The sequence below is a fragment of the Staurois parvus genome, unplaced genomic scaffold (assembly GCF_062004578.1).
Source record: "Staurois parvus isolate SC_StPar_1 unplaced genomic scaffold, SC_StPar_1.0 ptg000025l, whole genome shotgun sequence".
NCBI lineage: Eukaryota > Metazoa > Chordata > Amphibia > Anura > Ranidae > Staurois > Staurois parvus.
Window position 1 is genome coordinate 27,205,001 of NW_028317821.1, and position 25,258 is coordinate 27,230,258.

At 41.5% G+C, this 25,258-nt stretch overlaps 1 protein-coding gene across 7 annotated transcripts in view; it reads right to left on the reverse strand.

The window, feature by feature from the left end:
- ATP2B1 (ATPase plasma membrane Ca2+ transporting 1) overlaps positions 1 to 25,258 on the reverse strand; it is a 275,992-nt gene that overhangs the window by 69,333 nt on the left and 181,401 nt on the right. For all 7 annotated transcript variants that reach the window (XM_089652527.1, XM_089652518.1, XM_089652537.1 and 4 more), the window contains 3 exons: positions 15,000 to 15,214; positions 7,305 to 7,547; positions 5,477 to 5,718 (listed from right to left, as the gene is read on the reverse strand). In XM_089652527.1, coding sequence (XP_089508653.1) covers positions 5,477 to 5,718; positions 7,305 to 7,547; positions 15,000 to 15,214 — 700 coding nt within the window. The remainder of the gene's footprint in view (positions 1 to 5,476; positions 5,719 to 7,304; positions 7,548 to 14,999; positions 15,215 to 25,258) is intronic.

Genomic DNA, 25,258 nt, shown 5'->3' on the forward strand with positions numbered 1-25,258 from the left:
TAACGATACACCTGATATATCCATACCCATTCTATAGTCTACTTATAAACCATGCATGAGAGGTATTTTGATAAACTAAACACCCGCATTACTAAAAACAGAACCCAACAAATAGATGAACTCCTCGCCTCAATGAAAACAAATTAAGAAAAAAACAAATCCCCAGATCCTTCAATCTCTTCCTCTCTTACATTAGATAGAAACAAATTAAGATCCCTCTTACTTTATAAATACGATCTAAATCTCCAAAAATGAAGGCAAAATTCTACTCACTAGGTAATAAAGCCAGCTCATTATTATCCAAAACAATAAAACAAAAACGCCTGAAATCCAAAATAGCTTCAATTAAACACCCATCCACGAATACCCTAAACATAAACCCGCAAGATATAGCTGACGCCTTTGCAAAACATTACCAAAACCTATATAATCTCAAAATGATCCAGACACTACTCAACCAACAATTGCATCCATACAATTTCTGCACACGACCAACCTCCCTCAACTTTCCCCAACCCAACGCATCTCTCTCCCAATTTGCCCCAAGGAAATAGAAACAACCATTAAAACACTCCCACTTAACAAATCTCCAGGAAATGATGGATACACTAATGAATATTATAAACAATTTTCCACAGACCTATCACCATACCTGACCAGACTCTTCAGCCATGCGGCCATCACAAGCTCATTCCCCAAAGACATGTTACAATCCATCATAACGACTATACCAAAACCCGGCAAGGACCCACAACTTGTCAAAAACTACAGGCCAATATCGTTACTTAATACCGACATAAAATTATATGCAAAAATCATATCCCGAAGAATTCTCCCATACCTCCCCACCTTAATTCACCCAGACCAAGTAGGTTTCATCCCAGGTCATCAAGCACCTGACACTACCAGAATTATTATCTCCCTCCTGCACAACTTAGAAAACACCAAAAGCTCCTCCTTACTCTTATCTCTAGATGCAGAGAAAGCATTCAACCGGATACACTGGCAATTTATGCAACTTACTCTTCAAAAATTCAGTATCACAGATTGGATGTTGAATGCCATCCTATCACTATATTCTCATCCCTCTGCCAGAGTGCTGACAGATGGTACATTATCTGACCCCTTTGACATCACTAACGGCACCAGACAAAGCTGTCCACTCTCCCCGATAATATTTACACTCCTTATTGAACCCCTAGCATCCAAACTCAGAGAGGATCGGTCATTTACAGGAATCAAACACCTCAACGTGGAACACAAAATTAGCCTATTTTGAGATGATATTATATTAATGGTGACCAACCCAAAATCGTCCCTTAAAACGATTCGCACACACCTCTATACCTACTCAACAGTCTCATATTACAAGCTTAATGAACCCAAATCTTCCATACTGAACCTTCACATCCCACCCCAACTCCAAATTCTACTAGCCAAACAATTCCCATTTTCATGGGAAACAAATAACATTCCATATTTAGGAATCAGACTCACACCAATGGACGGACCAACTATACACCGCAAACCATAAAATATTACTTGAAACTATTCCTCAAGAACTTGCCACACTCCGCACCTCAGAACTCTCCAAACTAGGACGCGTGGCAACCCTGAAAATGTACATCCTACCCAACATCTTATACATATTCCGTACACTCGCTATACCAATCCCTAACTCATTCTTTTCTAGCCTACAAACAGTCCTCACAAAAGTTCCTATGTTACTCTAAAAAACACCAATCTCTTAATACGCTCTACAGCTAAGGGAGGAGCAGGACTCCCACACCTCAAGTCTTACTACACCGCTACTCTTCTAGACCAAATATACTTTTGTTGGAACGCATCATAGGAAAAAATTTGGACCACAATGGAAACCCTTCCTTTTCACCCGCTTAAACCCCAAAATATAGTCCTAACTCTGCCAACCAACTGAATAGAATACCAAACAAAACACCCCTGCATACAAGCTTCTTTACAAGCCTGGCGTGACCTATCTACTAAATTCAAGGACATCAAACATATCCCTACTCCAACCAATATATTACACCTCCTTATACCCTCTTTAGAACTATCTCAATGGGTAAAACAAGGTATAACTAATATAACAGACCTCTACACCAACCAATCTATATACCCCTTCCAAATTCTCTAAACCAAATATAATCTTCCTACTACTGAACGCTTCACACTTAAGAATTGTGCATTGTCTACAAACAACAATCTTACCCCACACCACTAAGATTCCAATTACAGCCTACCTCTTCTTCACCAAACCTCAATACCCAGGTAAGGGTATCTCCACCTTCTACACATACCTCACAAACTTACAATTCACATTACAAACAACTTCGCTAACCAACTGGGAAAAAATCCTATCAGAACGAAAAACTTTACAATGTTGGGAAAACGCCTTCAACATTAACCTATAAAGCTACCCGATGTAGCTCCCACTGGGAGTCATATCTAAAAATACTCAACCAATGGTACCTGACCCCGGTCAAACTTTCCCTCTACTACCTGAAACAATCTCCTACATGCTGGAGACAATGTTGTTGAGACAGGCTCAACACTACATATTCTTTGGTCATGTAAATCACTTAGATCTTTCTGGAATACTACCTTCCAATTAATATCTGACATAACCAAAATTTTGATAATCCCAAATCCCTCATTGGCACTCCTACATATTGGGATTGAGAAATTCCCTCTTCATTACCCAAACACTTTTCGCTGCCAAAATAAACACCACCAGATTATGGAACACAAATATCCTCTCACTTCACTAATTACAGGCCTCAACACCCAATGTGAAATGAAGAAAAAATCCGCAATCAACGCTTTCTCTCAACATAAATTCAATCAGCAATGGACCCGATGGTTAAAACACCCAAAATGCTCTGTACAACCCTGATGACTTTAAAGCATAAAAAGTTACCTCCTAAACCTAGACTGGTATATCCTCATTCACACAGTTATATCTTCCCTCCTCTACTCCCTACCTCCCTCATCTCCCTTACCAATACCCCCCTAACATCCCAGGCTCTTCACCAAGGTTCATCACACACATATGAATACCTCTGATATTGCTAAATAAGACCAATACCACCACCGCCCAGTGAGTGGAGTAAAAACAAAAATGCTCAACTATATAACATTGTATTGCAATATTATACGAATGAACCGTATATCATTCCCTTGTTTGTCTCTGAAAAAATTAAATAAAAATATTGAAACATATACATCACATGGCAGCTAATCAAATTGTTTCCTTTAAAGCAAAAACTTCTAAAATGTTACTGATCTAATTTTTAGCAGACTTACACAATATAATCCATAGAAATCCTACTTCAGTTAGATGGTTGTAAAGCCTCCCAGATCACTTCTACTTGCAGTGTAAGGGACACAGCTAATTAGTAGCTCTTTGCTTGCTTTAAAGAGAAGTATGGCCAAAGGTTTTTTGGCCATACTTCTCACGTGGGTCACAGGAGTGCATTTTATTCTGCTCTCCTGTGACCCAGATTCAGCAGAAAGCAGGCTACAGTCCACTTCTTCACAGTGCCAGGCCAGGCTCTGCAAGGATCCCAGCTTTTAAAGTCGGGATCCTTCCACACGCCTGACTGCCAGCTGGTTCAGCCTCTCAGCATGCCACTGAGTGCCTGAGCCAGCCTCTCCTACCCCCTTCACAGTCCATTGCTCCAGTGAGAGCTAAAGGGGCAGAGCAAAGAGCCGATGACTGACAGTCACTTCTCCCTATTCACTGAAGAAAGAACTGAGCGATACATGGCCACATGCTCAGTTCTCGGTTTTAGAGCTCCAGGGGGGACAGCTGCAGCATCGGATCGATGCTGAAGACACATAGGGGAGCATGAATGTCTTAAAATCCCACACTCCTCCTCTAACCTTTGGATTGTCATGATGTATTCCCAACATTACTGGCTATTTTGAATGACGGACAGCCTTGACACATGGCACGAATCATTGGTAGTAAACGGGATGTTCAATGGCTCCCGCTGCTTCATTTCCTGTGAGGAGGGAGAGCGGGTGCAGCACTGCATCTCTTGTACACAACGTAGGATCAAGATTGGGATCAAGTAAGTTTACGGGGGGCTGCTGCTCAGGAGGAATTGCTCCTCACACATTTACACGTTCTCAGGCATTTACAGACACTTATGGACAGTGTGCTGATCTGTATGTGTGCTGCACTGTGTATACTGACATGTAAACAAACAATGCATTCTGTATGCAGGCCAGCAAATTGGCTGACCAACTAATCGATAATGAAAATTGACGAAAACCATTTTCATTATTGATTATGTTGATTAGTTGTTTCAGCCCTACACTGCATACAAGTCTAAAATTACAAATCAGAGAAACACATGAATCCATTGCTCAGTTCATCAGGTTAGGACTTAAAAGTGATACTAAAGCTAAAAAAGTTTACCTTAATGCAAGGAAAAGAATTTATATTTCGCTGCCCCACCCCCCCCTCCTCTGTGTGAAAAGGAAGAGGGGGGTGAAATGAACCAGCGCCATGCATGGCTGCATCTCTTCTCCCCTCTCTTCCTCTTCACACAGCACTTGAGCAGCATCAGGAGCCATTGGCTCCTGCTGTTGTCAATCGAATGCAGTGAGGAGGAAGGGGCAGGGCCAAGTCCGACAGCTTGGGAGCGCACACTGTGCGCCACCATAGAGAACGGCTTGTGATGGGGACACACAAACAAGAGGAAGAGCCAAGATTGCCAGCAGGGGACACAAGAAGGATCGAGGACAATACCACTGCACAGAACAGGTATTACATGTTTATTATTTTATTCAAAATGATCTATTTACTTTAGTAACACTTTAAAGTGCTTCTAAAGGCTGAAGGCTTTTTTTTTTCTTAACTGCATGTATTCTATGCATGAAGGTAAAAAAACCTTCAGTATGCAGCTCCCCCCCCCCCCCCAAAAAAAAAAAAAAAAAACTCACCCAAGCCCAGCTGCTATCCCAGATCTCTGCCTCCTGTTTGGCTCAGCGACAGCAGAGGCTCCCACTGCTGTCAATCACAACCAGTGAGAAAGGATTGGTGGGCAGAACCGAACTGTGCTCTGTGTGTCTTATGGACACACAAAGTGGGGCTCAGGAGTAAGCACACACTAGGGCCCCCAGAGCAGCAACTTGCTGTGGAGGCACTCAGCGGGGGGGTGTGAGGAGCCCAAAACGCCAGCGAGGGAACAGAGGATCGAGGCTGCTCTTTTTTTTTTCTTTTTTTTTTTTTAAATGTAAGCCTTTAGTATCACATTAAAAAGGTACTAACCTGATGAACTTAAAAGAGGTTACATTTAAACAAACATGGATTTTGGTCTGAAGGATATCAAATCTGCACAACTGTTTAGAGAAGAAAAAAAGAAAAAAAAAAAAAAAAAAAAAAGGGACTATATACAATTCAATTTCTTGTAATATATTAAAAAGGAAGAAAAATACTACTACTTACTTTTTAAGGACGATCTCTGAGGCACCCTTACTAAACATTCGATAACTACCATCATTGTTTTTTAACACTGTGCTCATAGACTTCCTCACAGAATTAAAAGTGTACACTTTAAAAAGGGTTTCCTCAGGGATCTCATTCCGTACATCTTGATAGTCACGTTTTAGATCCAAAAGAAATCCCAGCAAGGCACATTCAGTTTTGTTACCAACGTGGCGTGGTAGGCCACCTTCTTTTTCAGGAGGCTAAAACAAAACAAAAATAAACAAAAAAATAGCATCAAAAGCAGAAACAATGACTCTCAGAAAATGCAAAGATCATCAAAGGTATGTATATATCAGAACCTACATGCAGTTTTTTTTTTTTTTTTTTCTCCTCTGAGCTTCCTTTCCTGTACGGTCCCTGGGCTATGCAGAGGTGCCGACAGAGCAGACTTCAGTGTAGAGGAGAGGAGGCAACAACTGCAAGGCCTGGGGGTGATGACATCACCATGGTATACTATTGGCAAACCCTTGTTGATTGTCCCTATTCTACACTGAAGCCGGCGTAGGAAGCTGCAATTTCTTTTACAGGCTAGAATAGTCTTAAAATGAGGGTGGAAGTAGATTTAGCTTTAGAATTTGACTGGAATTCGACTTTAACAGTCAGCCAGAATAGTCTCCCCTCTAGGTCCAACCAGCCTGCATATCCCAGCTATTCTTGAGTCTGGAACTGAAACAGGTGGATTCTGTGTCATGCAGATGCACGGAGCCACATTTTTTTTACTTTTATTTTGGTCATGGCAAGACTTGAATTACCTAATAAACACAGAGGAAATAAAATAAAGCAGAAGCAAACCATCCTATTCTTTTACAGCCAAGGAAGAGGCCATCTTAGCCTCTGTTTGATCTACAACTGCCATGGTGCTGCACCTCTAACCAGCTAAGACACCAGCCATATGATGGTTTGATAGGTTGACAGAACAAGCAAATGTGATGGCATTCTCGGCATGCCAGGAATATTACTGTATTTCGAAATGGCTAAATCAACGGATTTAGTTCCACTTTAAGCAAAAGTATGATGCAAATATTCTCCCTCAACATACATATCCAGAGCTAACGTTCAAGTTTGTGTTGCAAATTCCACAGTTTCTTTCTAACAGTATTTCATTCACCACACAAAAAAATGCCCTTGGAAATCGATCATCTTTAACAAGGCAAAATATCCACATCACATTTGTTCTGAACTCTACATCAAATGTGCTCTTTTATCCACCATCTTAATAAACTACAAAGGTCAGATGCACTTTTCCACTACTATCTCCATGTCATCTCTAAATGTGGGAAGGATATAAAAGTAAAATACAATCTGATGGTCTAAAACTGCATTCATAAATTAAATAAAAAAATTGAGATAGATATATATCTCCATCCATGCATACAGCTGTGGTGAAATTACTTAAAAAGCACCAAACCCTGACAAACTGAATGCACATGTGGTGTTGTAGACATTTTACCTGGATCCATTTTCAAGAACATTTTTTGAATGAAAACACCTTTACACAGAAAGATTGTGGACTTTTGTACATTTACTTTAGTGCTGGTTGTGTATGTAAGTAGATTTTATTTTACAGCAGCTGATTGCAAACATTTTACTGTTTAACGTGAAATTGTTGGATAGTGCAGTTGTAGGGAATATATTATAAGATGTGCCATCTTATAGGGATAAGAAAACTTTAAAACTGTAATATCGGCTGCAAAAGGGCAGGTCATTGGTTTTTCCCAACTAATGTATCAAGAAAATGGAAAAACAGACAACTGCAAACAAGTGTGCCAACAGTGAGAAAACTTGCCAAAATTTTGGAAGTGTAAGCACAGTTCACCGAAATCCCAGTGATAAGGAGGCTCAGCACATTTTCAGGTAGGGACTCTGCATCGGGAATCTTTCTGTAATGTTTATCATTCAGGTAAGCTTGAACAACAGTCATTCTGTTCATTGTTAATGTTCCAGTTTTATCTGAACAGATTGCAGTGGCGTTCCCCATGGTTTCACAAGCATCCAGATGCCGAACCAAGTTGTTATCTTTCATCATTTTCTAGATATACAAAAAAAAAATTGGTTAGTTTACTTACAAGAAACCTAAATATTAATTTTCCTAGTTTACCATACACAATGATCGAGTTTTCAAGCCTAAGGATATATGCAAGACATGCAAACACAAGAATTAAAATATTTTGGTGGTCTAAGTTACAAAAGGCAGATGCAGAAAGCTTATGATTTTAACCCTTGAGCAGGTTTCAGTAAAAAATTAAGAAAACCCTTCCCGCGACAAGACATGGAATCCGCCACTGCTACGTCACATTCTGCAATGTTTCCTGTCGGTCATGTTTACCCTCCCCCCCGAGCTTTAATACTTTCATATCATTTAGCAAGAAAAAGCATGAAAATAAGAAATGTCAGTCTTAGGTGCACATACCTATTCCAGGTCAGGGACTCTAACCCTACTGCCCCCAGTTGGTCACTGTACGAGAAAGACAACTAGCAACTGCAGAGGGAAATAATAGCACCCCTATGCATCGCTCAGGAAAAGTTTACTTTAAAACTGTCTAGATCAAGGCTTTTATTAAACACAAGATATTTGCTTAACCACTTGCCCTCCAGAGAATTCACCCCCCTTCCTGACCAGGCCATTTTTTGCTGTTCAGCACTGTGCTATTTCAACTGGTAACTGGGTAACTGAAATGCTGTACCCAATTTAAATGTCTTTTTTTTTTTTTTTTTTTTTTTAACACAAATAGAGCTTTCTTTTGGTGGTATTTGATCACCTCTGCGGTTTTTATTTTTTGCGCTGTAAACAAAAAAAAAAAAGGCAAAACTTTTGGGAAAAAAATTTTTTTTCACTTTTGGTTATAAAAAATGTCCACTAAACTCAAAGTTAGTCATAAATTTAGACTAAAATGTATTCTGCTACATGTCTTTGGTAAAAAAAAAAAAAAAATCAATACATGTATATTAATCTGTTTCTGCGAAAGTTATAGCGTCTACAAACTATGGTATATATATTGGAATTTACGTAGCTTTTACTTTCTGAATGCCTATCACATTCCTTGAGGTGCTAAAATGCCAGTGCAGAGAGGCATGTTGAGTCCATTGAACATTTTATTTTTTACCACAAATTCTTTGAATGACAATTTTTTTTTTTTTTACACAAAGTTGTCACTTTAATGATATATTGCTCATGCATTCCATGTATATGTGGAACAACACCCCAAAACACACTCCTACTTTTTCCAAGTATGGGGATACCACATGTGACTTTTTGGCAGCCTAGCTACATATAAGCCCCCCAAATCCAATGACCACCACAAGGCTTTTAAAGGGCATATTTCTTAAATATCACTTCCCCACTACCTATCACAGTTTTAGAGGCTCTAAAATGCCAGAATAGTACAAACACCCACCCAAATGACACCTTTTTAGAAAGTGGATACTCCCAAGGTATTTGATAAGAGGCATGCTGAGTATTTTACAGATATTTTTGTCACAGGGTTTCGAAAAAGAAAAAATGAAAATAAATTCTTTGTTCTTTCTTCATTTTCAAAACACATGTGGCAACAAATGATATCTGCAAAAAACACCAACCAAGCCTCTTAGCAAATACCTTGGGAGTGTCCACTTTCCAAAAAGGGGTCATTTGGAGGAGTTGCTTCTACTATCCTGGCATTTCAGGGCCAACATTAGAAGCTCTTGAAGACCAAACCTTTTGACACTTTTTGTTCAAATGAAAAAAAAACTTTTTTGCTAGAAAATTACTTTGAAGCCCCAAACATTATATATATTTTTTAAAGCAGAGGTCCTAGAGAAAAAAAACGGTGAGTATTGAAATTTTTTACGTCACACAGGATTTGCGCAGCAATTTTTCAAACGTAAATCTTTGGGGGAAAATACACTTTTTAGAATTTTAATGCACAAAAACACAATATATTGCCCAACTGTTTGATAAAATATAAAAGATGATGCTACGCTGAGTAAATAGATACCAAATATGACATGCTTTAAAATTGCGCATGCCCATGCAATGGCAACAAAGTACATACATTTTTATTATCGATAGGTGATGCTTTAAAAGCCTTTACAGGTCACCAAATAGATTTACACAGGAGGTCTAGTGTTAGAATTACTGCCCTGGATCTGACATTCGCGGCGATACCTCACATGCATGGTGCAACCGCTGTTTACATACCAGCACAGGGTCAACGGGGCCAATCCTGCTAACTCTGCATTTTTGGGGACACTATACAAAAGGAGGCACCAATATAGTTCTGTACGTGATCAATATCTTGATCCGTACAAACACTATACTAGTAATGGCGGTGATCAGCGACCTATAGCGTGAGTGCAATAGTGTGCAGGCAATCTAATGCTAGCTGACCCTGGCTGGGAGGGGCGTTTACTGACCCTGATGCTATCTGATGTCACTAGTGGCAGTAATACAGTGATCAGTGAACAATTCTATATACTGACACTGTACTAATGGCACTGGTTGGGTGTCGGGGTGATCAAAGGGTTAATAGGGGCAATCAAAGGGTTAAATGTGCTAATCTAACGTGTGTGTAAAATGAAGTGCTTTTACTCGGTGCCCTGTTCTCTATTCTCTCCCTGGACCGACGGGTGGGGAAGGGCAGCGGGGGGCACAGGTGTGTTCACACCCCAAAATAGGAAGTGATGCAAGATTACATTGCTTTGCCAAGAGCTGCTGCTGTGTGTGTGTGATCCCCTGAGTGAGTTCACAACACAAAACAGGCACAGCAAAACAGCAGTTTAGGTGACAAAAAAAAATGCGGTTTATTTACACTATTTGCAAGAGAAAAACATCAAAACAAAAAAACCTGAAAATAAATCCTTGCCAACCTGGCCACTTACTATACAAAAAAGCTTCCCTTGCTATCAAATAGGTGCAGCCTTGTGCTACACCCAGTCCCTGTCTCCCTGTTAATTTGAGGCTAGCCACACAGGCATTTGTCTCACCGCACAGACAGGTATGATGGTCCCCAGTCTACTCAGGCACAGACCTGGTTCCAGGATGGAGCAACTCCCTAAGCAGGTTGGGAAGTTTTATAGGAGGCCCTAATGAGCCCACTACTTTCAGCTGGGCTCATTAACTCAATGCTGAAGCCTCAGTGTGTGATTGTGTGTGTGTGTGTGTGATTGTGTGTGTGTGTGTATTCTCTATCTAAACATAGATATATATGCACACGTGATTTTGCGCAGCCCTGCAGCAATATTTGTGCTACAGGGCGGCGGTAAAGAGGTCAATCTTCCTAATAGCATTACGTTAGGTAGAAAAGTGACCTTGTGAACACTAACAGGCTACCTCTATCCATTAACCGGAATTGGGAAATGAATGCATTAAGAATGTCCTCACAATAGCCCTTCTCAAGAAACCTATTCTTCAGGACCTCTGCTTGTGAGTCAAAATCATCCAATCTGGAGCAATAGTGCCTAAGGTATAAAAATTGACTATGGGCGACAGACTTTAACGAAGAACTATGGTAACAGCTAAAAGGTATAAATGCATTCCTGTCTGTGGTCTTGAAAATTCTACTAATTTTCTCATTAAAGCAGAGTTCCACTCACCCTGTCAAAAAATAAAAGCCAGCAGCTATAAAAACTGTAGCTGCTGTCTTTAAAAAAAAAAAAACAAAAAAAAAAAAAAAACAGCCACTTGCCTGTTTCTCGGTCCCGTGGTGTGTCCCCCGCAACCAGTTTCACCAGCCGTCCTGTATTCCAGGAGGCCGGCATCTTCAGTGTGGGCAAGCTGTCACAGCCAGGTACCCACTATAGATGAGCGAGTAGCGCTGCGCTTCATGAATGGTCCTGTAGTCTTCTGAGACTTGTCATGTGTCCCAAAAGACTACAAGGAGGGAGGGAGGACACCTCCCCCCCGCAGGTGCCAATCCTTAATGGGCAGCGGGGGAGCAGTCATTAAAGCATAAAACTTCCCCTTTTGGGTGCTCTGCTTTAACAAATCTAATCCTATGAATTTCATGCCAATCAGAGACAAGAGTTGGTTTTATGGAAGAAGTTAATAGACAACCTCCTCCTGATCTGGAATAGTGATGCAGACTCCCTAGGATCTTTCATTTCTGAGCTTAAGGGCTCAAGTACACTGCAGCTGAAACTCACGTTCAGGAGCTGTTCAGCTTTTTTTTGAGCAGCCCCTGAACTCACCGTAATGTTTTCCTATGTGTCCATGTACACATCTTCGTTTACAGTCATTTACAGGCATTTGAGTTTACAGTTTTTTTAAACGCAGAAAGCTTGCATTCAGCAGTCGATTTTATCAGCGTTTCAAACGCAAAATGCTTGGAAACGCAGCTAAAAGCGCAAATTGCACTTATAAGCGTTTACGTCTGAAAATGATTTTTTAACTCTTCCAGTTCCCAATGCTGTCCAGAGCCTTTTCATCATGAAAAATGCATGCCAAGCGTTTTTAAGGTACTCAGCTGGACAAAAAACTGAACACAGGATGTTCCTACCAAGCTTGTCACACATTGTAATGACCAATTCACACCTCAGACCTCTCCCACCCTTGGAAACAAAAGATGTTAAGGAGCAACTCACACCAAAGCCAAATTTCAACACATACTGCTGTCTCTGCTTCTACGCTCTGTATTTCTCTGAAAGTCTGAAATCGTTAATTTACCACTTTTCAGTGCATTCTAGGCATTTGGGAGGTTCTCTTGTGCTTATCTTTAAAAAAACGCTCATAAATGCAACCGCTCATAAATGCAACCACACATAAGTGCGTTATGCAAACGTGGCTAAACAGACTTAACCTACATTTTCCAGCAGTCAATTTCCACCCTTCAAAAGTGTCCTTGGGGCCTAATGATAACAAACAAAGGATGGTCTTAACCCATGAAGCCAGTAAACATGAAACCACACTATACCGGAAGTACGTCTCCATGTTCACGAAAAATCAGGTTTTTTTTGCATTCTTATGTTTTTGGGGTTGTTTTTACCCCAACTGATTTACAGATTGACATTTGGTTTCTGGCCCTTTTATTTTTCATTGCTTACTGGTTACTCAATGGATCAGTTGTGAACCTATGTGGAAGAGCTTCTGGGCTAGTACAACAGCCATTTTGGGAACTTGATTTATGCACCAAATTATTAAAATCTATGTGGCAGTCTGACTACTGTGTGATTTTTACTATGTTTTAACTATGTAAAAGATATGTAAGCATTTTTTAAATTAAAAGTTTTAATGTGTATTCTCCCGGTGGCACACTAAAAATCTCGCTTTTGACTCCCCTATTACATGAGGTGAGAGAGGCTAGTATATTGCAATGTTTAGATTAATGGGATGGTGCCCTGAGGGGGAGTTTAACCTCTTGCCGCCCTGCCACTGTATATATACGTGTGCAGGGCGGCACTGGGGCGCAAAACCACGTTTTAAAACGGGTTCCGCGCTCGAGGTTTTCGCCGGCAGGGGGCGCGCGCACTCCCGCCGACCCGCGGGTGACACCATTCGATCCCAGAGGGATCAATCATTCGATTTCAGCCAGTGATGTCTGGCTGAAATCAGATGATCGGTCCCTGTCCTATCCTGTCCTGTGTTGACATTTACACAGGACAGGATATGATGTCATTCTTCTCTGCCTGGACACATTCCGTTCCAGACAGAGAAGACGACATACTAACAGTGAGTAAAACAGCACATACCCACAGTTAGAACACACCTAGGACACATTTAACCCCCTGATCGCGCCCCCCCCAGTTAACCCCTTCACTGCCCTGTCACCAGTGTCACTGATCAGTGAACCAATTTTTACTGATCACTGTATCAGTGTCGCTGGCGACTTCCGATAGTGTTAGCGCCCCTCCCAGATAGCGCCAGATTGCCCGCCAGTACACCAGTAATCCCGTTTAACCCCTTGATCGCCCCCCAGTTAACCCCTTTACTGCCCTGTCACCAGTGCCACTGATCAGTGAACCGATTTTTACTGATCACTGTATTAGTGTCACTGGTGACTTCCAATAGTGTTAGCGCCCCTCCCATATAGCGCCAGTTTGCCCGCTAATGCACGGGATTTTTTTTACCAAAAACATGTAGCAGAATACATTTTGGCTTTAATTTATGACTGAGTTTACGATATATTTTTTATAGCTGAAAGTAGAAAATAATTTTTTCTTCAAAATTTGTGTTTTTTTTTGTTTATAGCGCAAAAAATAAAAAAGCGCACAGGTGATAAAATACCACCAAAAGAAAGCTCTATTTGTGTGAAAAAAAGGATGTAAATTTCGTTTGGGTACAGCATTGCATGACCGCGCAATTATCATTTGAATTAGTGCAGCGCCAAACAGCAAAAAAAGGCCTGGTCATTAAGGGGGGTAAATCCTCAGGAGCTCAAGTGGTTAAGAAGATCCCACCATTTTAATATGCTGGCAAAATTCACTAATACTAGAACTGGAGGAATAAGAAGAAAAGAGAAAAAAAAATTTAATGCTAAAAATACTACAACTAATAAGGCAGCTAATAATGTTATTATCCCTACTACTGATAATTACTATTAAACTATGTATAAATGGGCAAATGTCTCACGGATATTTACAGAATATTAAACAACCCAACAAACTTTTTATTCTGCACATTCCATAAGCAATATTTCATTATGGCATACACTTTTTTTAAAGTTGTAGCAAACTGTATTTTTTTCAATTGTACCTACAGTGAATTTTTCCTAAATATGCACCGTTGAGGAGATATTCGCAGTTGCTGTAGCCGATGCATGCATTCTGAAGAGACAAAATACTCATACCATCCCTTCAGAGCACCGTGCCGCAGCAATGGCGTTATCATGGCTCAGCCACTCAAATGCCTGGAGCCCACAAATCCATAAAGGAAGACTCTGTGAAGATGGAAGGCCTGACAGAGGTGACAACGTTTTTTTTTTTTTTTTTGTTTTAACTGCTAGATTTTACTACCATCTAAGAGGAATGACTGCTCATTCTACATTAACAATAAAATCTGTAGGCAATAAAAAGGCTTTTTTGAAATGCGCCCTTTACATAGTTTGGTTAAAAAGGAAAAAAAAACAAATGTCCATATAGTTCAACCAATACAACTTACCTCTTAAATTTCTAACCCCAACATGTTCCCATCAGATTAATGCTAGGTTCGCATTTGTGCGAGTAATTGCACGTTCCCACATCTGCACTAAAAAGCATGCTGCTTATAAGAAAATGTGCCAGTAACAAAGTGCACTGAAATATGTGGTATGGTTTCCTGCATGTGGAAACACATGGTGCCCAAAGCACCATACAGTTTCTCTACGGCCAAGTTTAAAAAAAAAAAAAAAAAAGAAAAAGAAACGTAGGCACAGCAGTCAATTCAACTGAGTGGGCTGCTATGCCTGTGCAAACGTGGCACACAGGACCACTCAGATGTGAACCTAGCCTTGGAATGAGAAGTTTCTGGTAAGGTTTATTTTAACATTGACATTACTGTAAATTAGCACCAAAAGAAGCCATAGGAACATACCTTAACAGAATATGCCAGTGAAATGGTAACCGCAAGTGGAAGACCTTCTGGGACTGCAACTACCAAAACTGTGACTCCAATAATAAAAAACTTGACAAAATATTGGACATAAATGGGCGTACACTGTGCCAACCATTGACGTTGCTGAATCCAGAAAGTATTGATGACAAAGTAAAGGACAAGGATTATGACTGTAATTGCAGACATCACCAAGCCTAAAAAACAAATCAAGAAGACATGCTACTTAATATAATGCCTTAAACAATGAACATTAATTGAAAAGCTTTTGAAAAAGTCATTTTATATATTACACAACCAAAATTACATTACAAATATTCAGCTTGGAACTTAAACCGTGGCATACACTACCATTCAAAGATGTGAGCTATCCAAAAATTCTTTATTTTGAATTTAGTTGATACATCAATTCACAAAGTTGGTGTTAAAATTGACCAACAATTAGTTGATACATTGATAAATATCACAACATTCTTTACACAGTACATCTTTATATTATGTAGCTTCCATTCAAACAGTCCTCTGAAACCAAAAAAAGTAGTTTTTTTTTTTCTCTCTTTAAAATTCTGCCTCTAAGGCCAGGATCAAGGAGAAGTCCTTTCACTGTTGCATGGTATTTGAAGTTGTTCCACTTAGGTTTCATTCATAATGCAGCAACATTTTTACTAATGTTTTGTAGGAGAAAAGTTTGAGTAATGAACAGTAAAATACATGTGTATAGAGAAGTTTCAATGCATAAAGACACTTATGAGTACATAATGATAGTATATTGTTCCCCTTGGTTAGGTTTCATTTATGCGCTTACAAAAATATATAAATGCATTTATACGCAGACCGTAAGACACGTTTTTAGACACAGATTTTTAGATTCTGTGCTACGGATCTGAATGCAGTAAATGTTTACACACCTGCATGAATGGAAATAAACAATTGTATAGGTTTTTCTGGGGTTTTTTCGCCCATGTGTATGAAGCCTTAAAGCTAATGTTCCACTGTGACAAACTGCAAGCAGGCTGGCTCTTTACTGAAGAGGAGATCTGCAATGTCTCTTCTGCAATAAAATACACTTACCCGCTTGCTCACTGTCTGTATTATGGTGTGCACATTTTACATTCTACAACCCCAATTTCAAAAACGTCTGTAAAATCTACAAACAAAATGCAATTTGAAAATCTCAAAGTCATTTTATTCACAACAGAAAATAGAACTCATATCAAATGGTTAAACTGAGGTGCCGGTAAATGCGACGGGAGCATCAAGGCACAGCCACTGAGAGGCCACATATTTGTGTACTTCAAAATCTCCAAAGGTGACGCTTTAAAAGCCTTTACCAGTTAAGAGTTACACAGGAGGTCTTGCGTTAGCATTATTTCACTCGTTCTGACGTTCGCGGCAATACCTCACGTGTGTAGCGCGATTGCCATTTACGTAACAAAGCTTGTGTTCGCCTTTGCACACTAGTGCAGTGGGAGGTGGTGCTTTAAAATAAAGAGGGTGGCGGTGGAGAAAGTAGAGTTAAAAGTAGAGAAGAGACGACAAGGACTGGATGACAAGGTATAAGAGTGACAAAGTAGGCTTGTTTGGCAGACTGTAGGGAGGAATTATATGTGAAGAAAAGCAGATTTATATAGGGTGAATGCTTGCTGAGATTTGGTTTTAAGCCATAAATCGCTCCAGTGCACGGCTATATCTCTTAAGATTTCTGGTGTTGTCAGTCTGCCGCGATTGTAATGGTCGGAGCCTGATAATTTGTGTAGTTAGAGGAGCAAATGAGTCTAGTGTGGATGAAAGCAAACTGTTGTAGACAGCAGTGGCCAGGTCAGGGCAAGACAGGGGAGAGATTCTGTCAGAGGCAGTCAGTTGCAAAGTGGAAAAGAGAAGGGTTTAAATTGTGAAAGTTTCTGCGGGTAATTGTTTGCTGCTTGGAGGGTTAGGTGTTTGAAGATGAGGACACTGTGAAGTTGATGATATTGTGATCAGAGAGGAGGAAAGGGGGGTGTTTGTGGGGTTGTACGGAGTGAAAAGATGGGAGAAAACAAGGTCTAATGTATTCCCATCAGAGTGAGTGGAGGACTGTGTCCATTGTTTTAAGGCAAAAGATGAGGTTAGGTTGAAGAGTTGGGATGTAGCTGGATTGTTAACATTAATGGGGATATTAAAATCTACAAGAATAATAGTGGGTATTTCAGAGGAGAGAAAGTAGGGTAGCCAAGTAGAGAAGTGATCAAGAAAAACGGGACACCAATCCAGGAGGCTGGTAGATCACTGCAATTCTCAGAGAAATAGGTGAAAACAGCCGAATGCAGCGAGTCTCGAAAGAAGAGAAGGATAGAGAGGGAGAGTTATGGAGGACTTGAAAGGTGCTCAGTGGGGATAGAAGCAACCCAATTCCACCTCCTTTCTGACCACTGGGACTGGGTGAGTGAGTCCAGAGAAGGCCTCCATAGGAAAGTGTTGCAGAAAAAGCAGAATCTGCTGCTTGAAGGCAGGTTTCTGTAATTGCTAGTAGGTTAAGGGAGTGGGAGACAAAAGGTCATGGAGAGAAGTGAGCTTATTAGAGCGGGCATTCCAGAGTGCACATGAAAAAGGGAGGGTGGTGTAGCAATCATGTACGTACAGAGATGGATGTGAACCTCCATTTTGGCAAAGGCCTCCATCTTGTATCATTTTCTACTCCAAATCCCCCCTCCCTCTCTGCTGAGTGACACGTGGTCCCTGGATGCGGAGTTCAAAAAGGCATCAAGGCCCAGCGGGGGAGCTCCTGGTTATAAACCCCAATTAGCCTGGCCCCCGTATGTCTGTGAGACTCTTGCTGGAAAAGGATCGTAAAGCCATAAACCAAGGCCTTCACTGAGCCTCAAAGACATTCCAGTTAACCCGTAAACCAGACATCACATTCAAGATCCATTTCCCCTATGATTTCATATCTTAGAATATGAAAGACTTACATAAAAACCAGGCATAAATTCAGATCGGTCACTTTAATACAAGTCGCCTGATATATTACACCCCCTAGCTGACATCTACAGGAGAGGAGAAAATGATATCTCCTTAACCATCCCAGCAGGTATGTCATATTTCAAATCTAGGCATTCAGCAGATGCGTCTGCATATTAATCTACTAGTGCCAAGGCTGCTAAATGCACAGAGGGTAGGTTATGGACCATGACATCAACTGTGAGGGTTTTTGGTTCTAGCTTGGGTCTCCGCCCCAACACCCTCCCCAAATGAGGAGATTGGTTCTCTGCTTCAAGGAGACTCCCTGAGTTCCTAGAAAAGGGGTTATGCTTGGAGCAGAAGCTAAGCTGAGTGGAGTTGAAGTAGCTCCCTTTTAACATCGGAACTAACTTTGGGAGATAAGGCCCTTTTGCTCAGAAAACTTGAAAGCTGCTTAACCCAGGACTTTTGGCAAGTACTTTATCTCTCTAAAATTCCTGTCATCTCTTTGGTGTGTGTGTGTACGCACACGCACACACACACACACACACACACACACAGTGGGGATCGAAAGTTTGGGCACCCCAGCTAAAAATTTGTATTAATGTGCATAAAGAAGCCAAGGAAAATCTCCAAAAGACATCAAATTACAGATTAGACATTCTTATAATATTTCAACAAAAGTTAAGATTTTATTTCCATCATTTACACTTTCAAAATAACAGAAAACAAAAAATGGCGTCTGCAAAAGTTTGGGCACCCTGCAGAGTTAATATCTTGTACTGCCCCCTTTGGCAAGTATCACAGCTTGTAAACGCTTTTGTAGCCAGCCAAGAGTCTTTCAATTCTTGTTTGAGGTATCTTTGCCCATTCTTCCTTACAAAAGTCTTCCAGTTCTTTGAGATTTCTGGGCTGTCTGTCACGCACTGCTCTTTTAAGGTCTATCCATAGATTTTCAATTATGTTGAGGTCAGGAGATTGTGAAGGCCATGGCAAAACCTTCAGTTTATGCCTCTTGATGTAATCCCCTGTGGATTTCGAGGTGTGTTTAGGATCATTATCCATTTGTAGAAGCCATCCTCTCTTTAACTTTTTCACAGATGGCATCAAGTTACCATGCAAAATTTGCTGAAATTTTATTGAATCCATTTTTCCTTCTACTCGTGAGATGTTCCCTGTGTCACTGGCTGCAACACAACCCCAAAGCATGATTGATCCAACCCCATGCTTAACAGTTGGACAGAGGTTCTTTTCATTCAATTCTGTGCCCCTTCTTCTCCAAACGTACCATTGCTCATTCCGGCCAAAAAGTTCAATTTTAACCTCATCGGTCCACAGAACTTGTTTCCAAAATGCATCAGGCTTGTCTATATGTTCATTTGCAAAGTTCAAACGATGATTTTTGTGGTGAGGACGTAGAAGAGGTTTTCTTCTGATGACTCTTCCATGAAGACCATATTTGTACAAGTATCTCTTTATAGTGGAATAGTGTACCACAACTCCAGTGTCTGCCAGATCTTTCTGGAGGGATCCTGCAGTCAAAGGTGGGTTTTGATTTGTTTTTCTCACAATCCTGCGAGCTGTTCTGTCTGATATTTTTCTTGGTCTTCCAGATCTTGCTTTAACTTCCACTGTTCCTGATGACTGCCATTTCTTAATTACATTCCGAACAGAGGATATTGACATCTGAAAACGCTTTGCTATCTTCTTAGTCTTCTCCAGCATTGTGAGCGTCAACTATTTTCAGTTTCAGTTTTCTAGACAACTGCTTAGAAGAACCCATGGTGCGGATTGTTGGGGCAAGGTCAGATGAGTCTGGGCATTTAAAACCTTTGAGATTGACATAACCTGGTCTTCCCAGATGATGATTGAGAACAATCCATGACAATGGCAGGTCTCAGCTTTGCAAAGGGGGCAGTGCATGCTATAAATTCTACAGGGTGCCCAAACTTTTGCAGACGCCATTTTTTTTTTCTGTTATTTTGAAAGTGTAAATGATGGAAATAAAATCTAACTTTTGTTGAAATATTATAAAAATGTCTAATCTGTAATTTGATGCCTTTTGGATATTTTTCCATCTTTCCTTGGCTTCTTTATGCACATGAATACAAATTTTTAGCTGGGGTGTCCAAACTTTCAATCCCGACTGTACCTATTATACAGAATTTGCATATTTGCCTTAAATCTGCCTGAGTCCAGCTGAATCCTTCATAATCTAAATATTATGCCTATGATACTACAAACAAGCCTAAGACCTTGATAAGTCCACAATGAAACATGTGTTATTAGGCCAGAATCTACTTAACGTGATTACTCATGTGCCTGCACTGTAATAGTGCTTTTAGAAGCCTCACTTTTAAGTCATCTTCATATTATGGAGGGAAATTTTATATTGTGCACAACTTAAGCAAATATAGCACACTATATTAATACGAATCATAATTTAAGCCGGGAAAAAAAAAAAAAAAAAAAAAAAAAGCACACAATCCGCAATTCTTGACTTTACACAATACCTCCTAGCACACCTCACGATTTCCATCAAAAAGAATCTGCAGATTCCTCTGGCCAAACTGACAGCTGTATGCCAACAGCTGTCATTGCTCAGCTCATACTATGCAATGACAGGCTATTAGCAGCCACAGCTATTCTTGACTGTTCGCAGGGTGTGGGTGTGATATTCGCGAATGCAGCATTATTGTGCAGTTATTCTTTATCAAAGGTTTTTGAAGATCACAACAAAGACTCTAGAGATGTTGGTTTTTGACAGCTTAGAAACACTCGCTTTGTGTTTACATCAGAGGGGTGACAGGCTGCCAAGATTTCAAGTGCAAAAAAGTAGGAGAAAAGTTGTAAACTCAAAAAACAAAAAATGTAATATGTAGCAACTTCTCATTTCCTAATAGGGTGGCTGCATTAGTTTTTGTTTTAGGCTTTTAGGGAGTTACAGACAGCAGCATTGTCAATCTGGGGAGAGGGTAGTGTTAGATGCACTAACAGATTTTGATGAACTTGACACATTAAGGTGTCCAATCTTCACCCCTCAAGGCAGACAATGCCACAAGAGCCTTCAGGGACCAGCCAGAGCTGTAGAGCACTATCAGTTTGCAAGGCAACAAGTGCAGACCGGCAACAATACAGGCCATTCCTCCCATGCAAAATGTGAGTCTGCAGTCCAATAATGGGGTGAATGCCTTTGAACTTTTCTTCTGCAGGAATTGTGATTACCACTCCTTGTGCCTGAAGTCAATTTAGGGCAGCCCAAAAGTCTGCCTGTCTTTGAGATGAAGCTTGCAGGTTGGAAGGGGCAGGAATAGAAATTCTACTTCGTAGCCCCCATAAAAGCAAGAACCGACCCAGAGGTCTGGAGTTTGAAACAGGTGCACAGGCCAACAGACGTCCCCCACTCCTGAAAATGTGGGTACCACCATCACTGTGAAAGGGCCTTTGGGTAGGCTTGGAGGGTTTGAGGTTTGCGGAAAGGATGGATGTAGAGCAGCCACTCAACCGGGATGCTGCCAGAGGTCTTCAGGTGTGCCGTGGGGAGAATGGCTGTCACTTGAGCCTGAACCGTCGGCACTGGGAGCCATTAGACCACTAAGCAAAGTGAAAGCAAAGGGAAGGGGAGTGTCTTCTGTGCTCTCTGCTTCCCCCTAGAGTGCAGTACCTGGCTATGTGATGGAAGCTAAGGTACAGTAACCTTTCATAATGCTGTATACATGTGCCTGTGTACATGTACATGTGTTCGTATGTGTGTGTACGCGCGTACGATTTTGTGTGTATATATGTATTTTATTTTTAATTTCGACCCCCTATTTCCTGTTCTATCAGAACTGCTTTTTTAGGAGTTGTTCGTATTAGCAACAAAAACTGCTGCTCCTCTGAAAAGCAATCCATGCTCAGATCACTTTTCAGAGGCAGTTGACAGGTGGTAAAGAGGAAATATGTTGCCTCCTCACCACCTGGTTTAACCCCAGCATCAATCAACACAGCACAACTGTGTGCAATGCGCACACAGCTGCGGGGTGGTTGTACTTCCTCTGAAGGTATACTTCCAGCTGCGGCAATAGCAGGTGTATACTTTCAGATGCTGTTTCTGCAGCTAAAGGGGGAGCAGTTGGGGGTGGTAAATGCAGATCAATTGCATGGTTTTACCGCCCTCCAAACTCACAGGCGAACAGGCCCTTGGTTCACATCTGTGCGACTGTGTGAAGGGCAGCCCATTCATTGCAGTGGCTGCCTTACACGTAGAAATCCAGGGAAAGTCATCCCTGTCCTTCGTTTTAAAATTGCACCACACCAAAAAAACAACCCTCGTTTGCCAATGTATGTGGTACCCCTAAAGAGCAGAGCATTTGTCTGCATGTCAGGAATGAGCGTGATTTTGCGTGCACTCCGTGACACACAGTAACATGAACCAAGCCTTGGACAGGGGTGCCTCGTGGCTGAAAATCCTTTTCAAGGATGCCCTGACTTGAAAACAGTTGAGAAACACTGAAGTAGACAATAACGCTTGGGAGAAAAAAAATTACCCAATTCAGTGAAAAGAAGTGGTAGTTCTTATACGTTGTAGGCTTAGGCTGTTGTGTGGTGTAGAAGTACCTTCCCCCTAGTAACTTGCCTAATAAATCTCTCATAGGAATCACTAAACAAGCGTTCCCTATCGAAAGACATGCATAAATTATGTATTTTCCAAGCAGGCTCAGCTAACCAATATTTTAACCACAAAAGTGCAAATGCACAGAGAGCAGTGTCAAAAGAGGCCTGGCAAATTACATTCTCCAGGGCATGAACACAAAAATAGCACCAGAGGCATGAGCTGCAATTAAGTAGTACTATTACAGTATACTACTGCATACAAATACTTCACAACAGCCGAGGATCAATCAGCTGCTGACACTCCTGGACTGCTCTCTTACTAGCAGGCTGGACCCGGCTTCAATCTACTAGGCATAGCGTTACGAGAGACTGTCAATTGCATTCTGTCTTGCTTTGCCATTCACAGATTCATGCTAGCACCACTATATGTCTTGATGCTTCATAAGGCAAGGATTACAGCAGTGTCCACTAGATCTACAATAGTACATGCTCCCTGTCAGATTTTATGTCCTCTATTTATACAGCAAGAGCAAAAGATGCTTCAGTACAGTTTCCAAGTGCCTGAAAAAGTGGAAACACATTCAACAGGAACAGTGATCTGTTTGTTGAGAACAGAAATGGCACAATCCTCTACCAGGGCTGTCCGTGTTCATTGCTCCCAAACTCTTTGCAAAGTTATATCCTTTGCAAGAGGATTTTGAGAAAAGAGTCAGCCGTATTTCATTAATTTTCAGTGGAAAAGACAGGTGTCATACATTAGCAGGAAGGCATTTGCAACCACATCACCATCCAAACAGCAATGCTGTAGGTAAAAACCCATCAAATTCAAAAAGGTAAAAACATTACCCTCTGCCAATGTAGTACAGACATTTACAGATGGGGACACTGAACACCCCACACTCAAAATAGGACATGTTCACAAAAACAGGGAAACCTTGTCTTACCTTATCTGTGCTGAAGAGTCCCAGAGGGTACTAATCATGGTGGGCATACCCTAAAATGGGTCTTCAGGAAGCCATAGGAATGGGCCATAGCGGCTAACCATAGCCGCCTGTAAAACCTTGTGGCCAAAACAAGTATCAAAAGATGCCAACACATCAACTTTATAGAACTTAAACGCATGCACAGACAACTAGATCACGTGCTTGCAAACTTAAGAAACAGACGCCTGGCGTCAGAACCCCCCAGGAGGCGCAATCCACCCAGGTAGAGTGCGCCTCAAGAGAAAAGTGAGGTTCCCACCCGTTAATGGCATACGCCTGCAAAACCATCTGCTGAATCCAAACGGAAAATAGAGACAGAAGAGGCCACCAAGCCTTTCTTCAGACCATCTGTGAGAACAAAGAGAATCGAACCTCTGGAAAGCAGCCGTCACAGATAGGTATACGCAAATAACACAAACCATGGTACAGGAGTGCAGGGCCACCACCTTAAGGTGCGATGGCCGAGGACACAGAGAAAGGAGGACGATATGCTCACTCAGATAACCATCTGACAACCTGTGGTTGAAAAGAAGGGGAGGTCAAAGTACCACCTTATCCTTGCGTAAAACCAAATAAGATGGCTTACAGGAGAAAACCACCAACTCTGCCACCGCCGCATTGAGATAATAGCGACTAGGAGGGCAACTTCCTGTAAAAGCGTAAGCAAGGGTATATCCTGAATGCTCTCAAAGGGAGGCTTCTGAAGAGTCAACAGCACCAAATTCCATGGTGGCAAAAGGGAGCACACAGGGGGTGACACCACATAAACCCCCTGAACGAAAGTGCGAACCAAGGAAGGCATGGTCAAGGAATGCTGAAAGAAAACAGCCAGAGCAGAGACATGACCTTTGACTGGGCTCAACACAAGCTTCTGATCACCGCCACATTGGAGGAGCCACGGAGAAGCAGAGGATGAAACTCCGAAGCTTCAAATCAAACAACATAGGCTCTCCAGATAAAATGATAAATGTTCCAGGAGGTAGAGTTACAGACCTTTAAACATAGTTGGAATCACCAAGCCAGACAACCCCCTGTCCTTCAAAATCTGCCTTTAAATAGCCACTCCATCAAGCCAATGATGGTAAAGCAGGGTGCAAGACCAGCCCTGGAGACAGAAGATCCTCCCGAAGAGGCACCCACCAGGGAGCATCCGCTACCAACCACACCACAGATGGTGAGGGCAGCCCAGAGCCACCAGGATCACTAGGATCCCCTCGGTCTCTATTCCGCATAGTAGGCAAGCAAGTAGTCGGAGGGGCAGGAAGGCACAGACGAAATTGTACTGATCCCACGGCACCACTAGCGCATCTGTTGCATCTGCCAGAGGATCCAATGATCTTCCCGTGAAACACAGAACCTTCCGATGAAAGTGGAATGCCAGACGATCCACGTCCAGCATCCCCCCCGAAAGACAGAGCTGATGGAACTCCTCTGGGTGTAGGGACCACTCGCCCTGGGCGACGGCTGAGATAAGCCTCTTGCCAGTTTTCCAACACCTGGAATGTGTATGGTGGACAGAGCTGGAGCAACCCTTTCCACCCACCGCATAATGCAAAATGCCTCCAGCACTGCAGCTGCACTTCCCATGCCTGCATGATGATTGACATACGCCACCCCAGTGGCATTGCCTGACTGGATCCTGCTCGACAATCCAATGCGTCAGCAACAACCTCAACTCCTGAAGCTCCAGAACATTGATGGGCACCACTGAGCAAATGGTTTCTA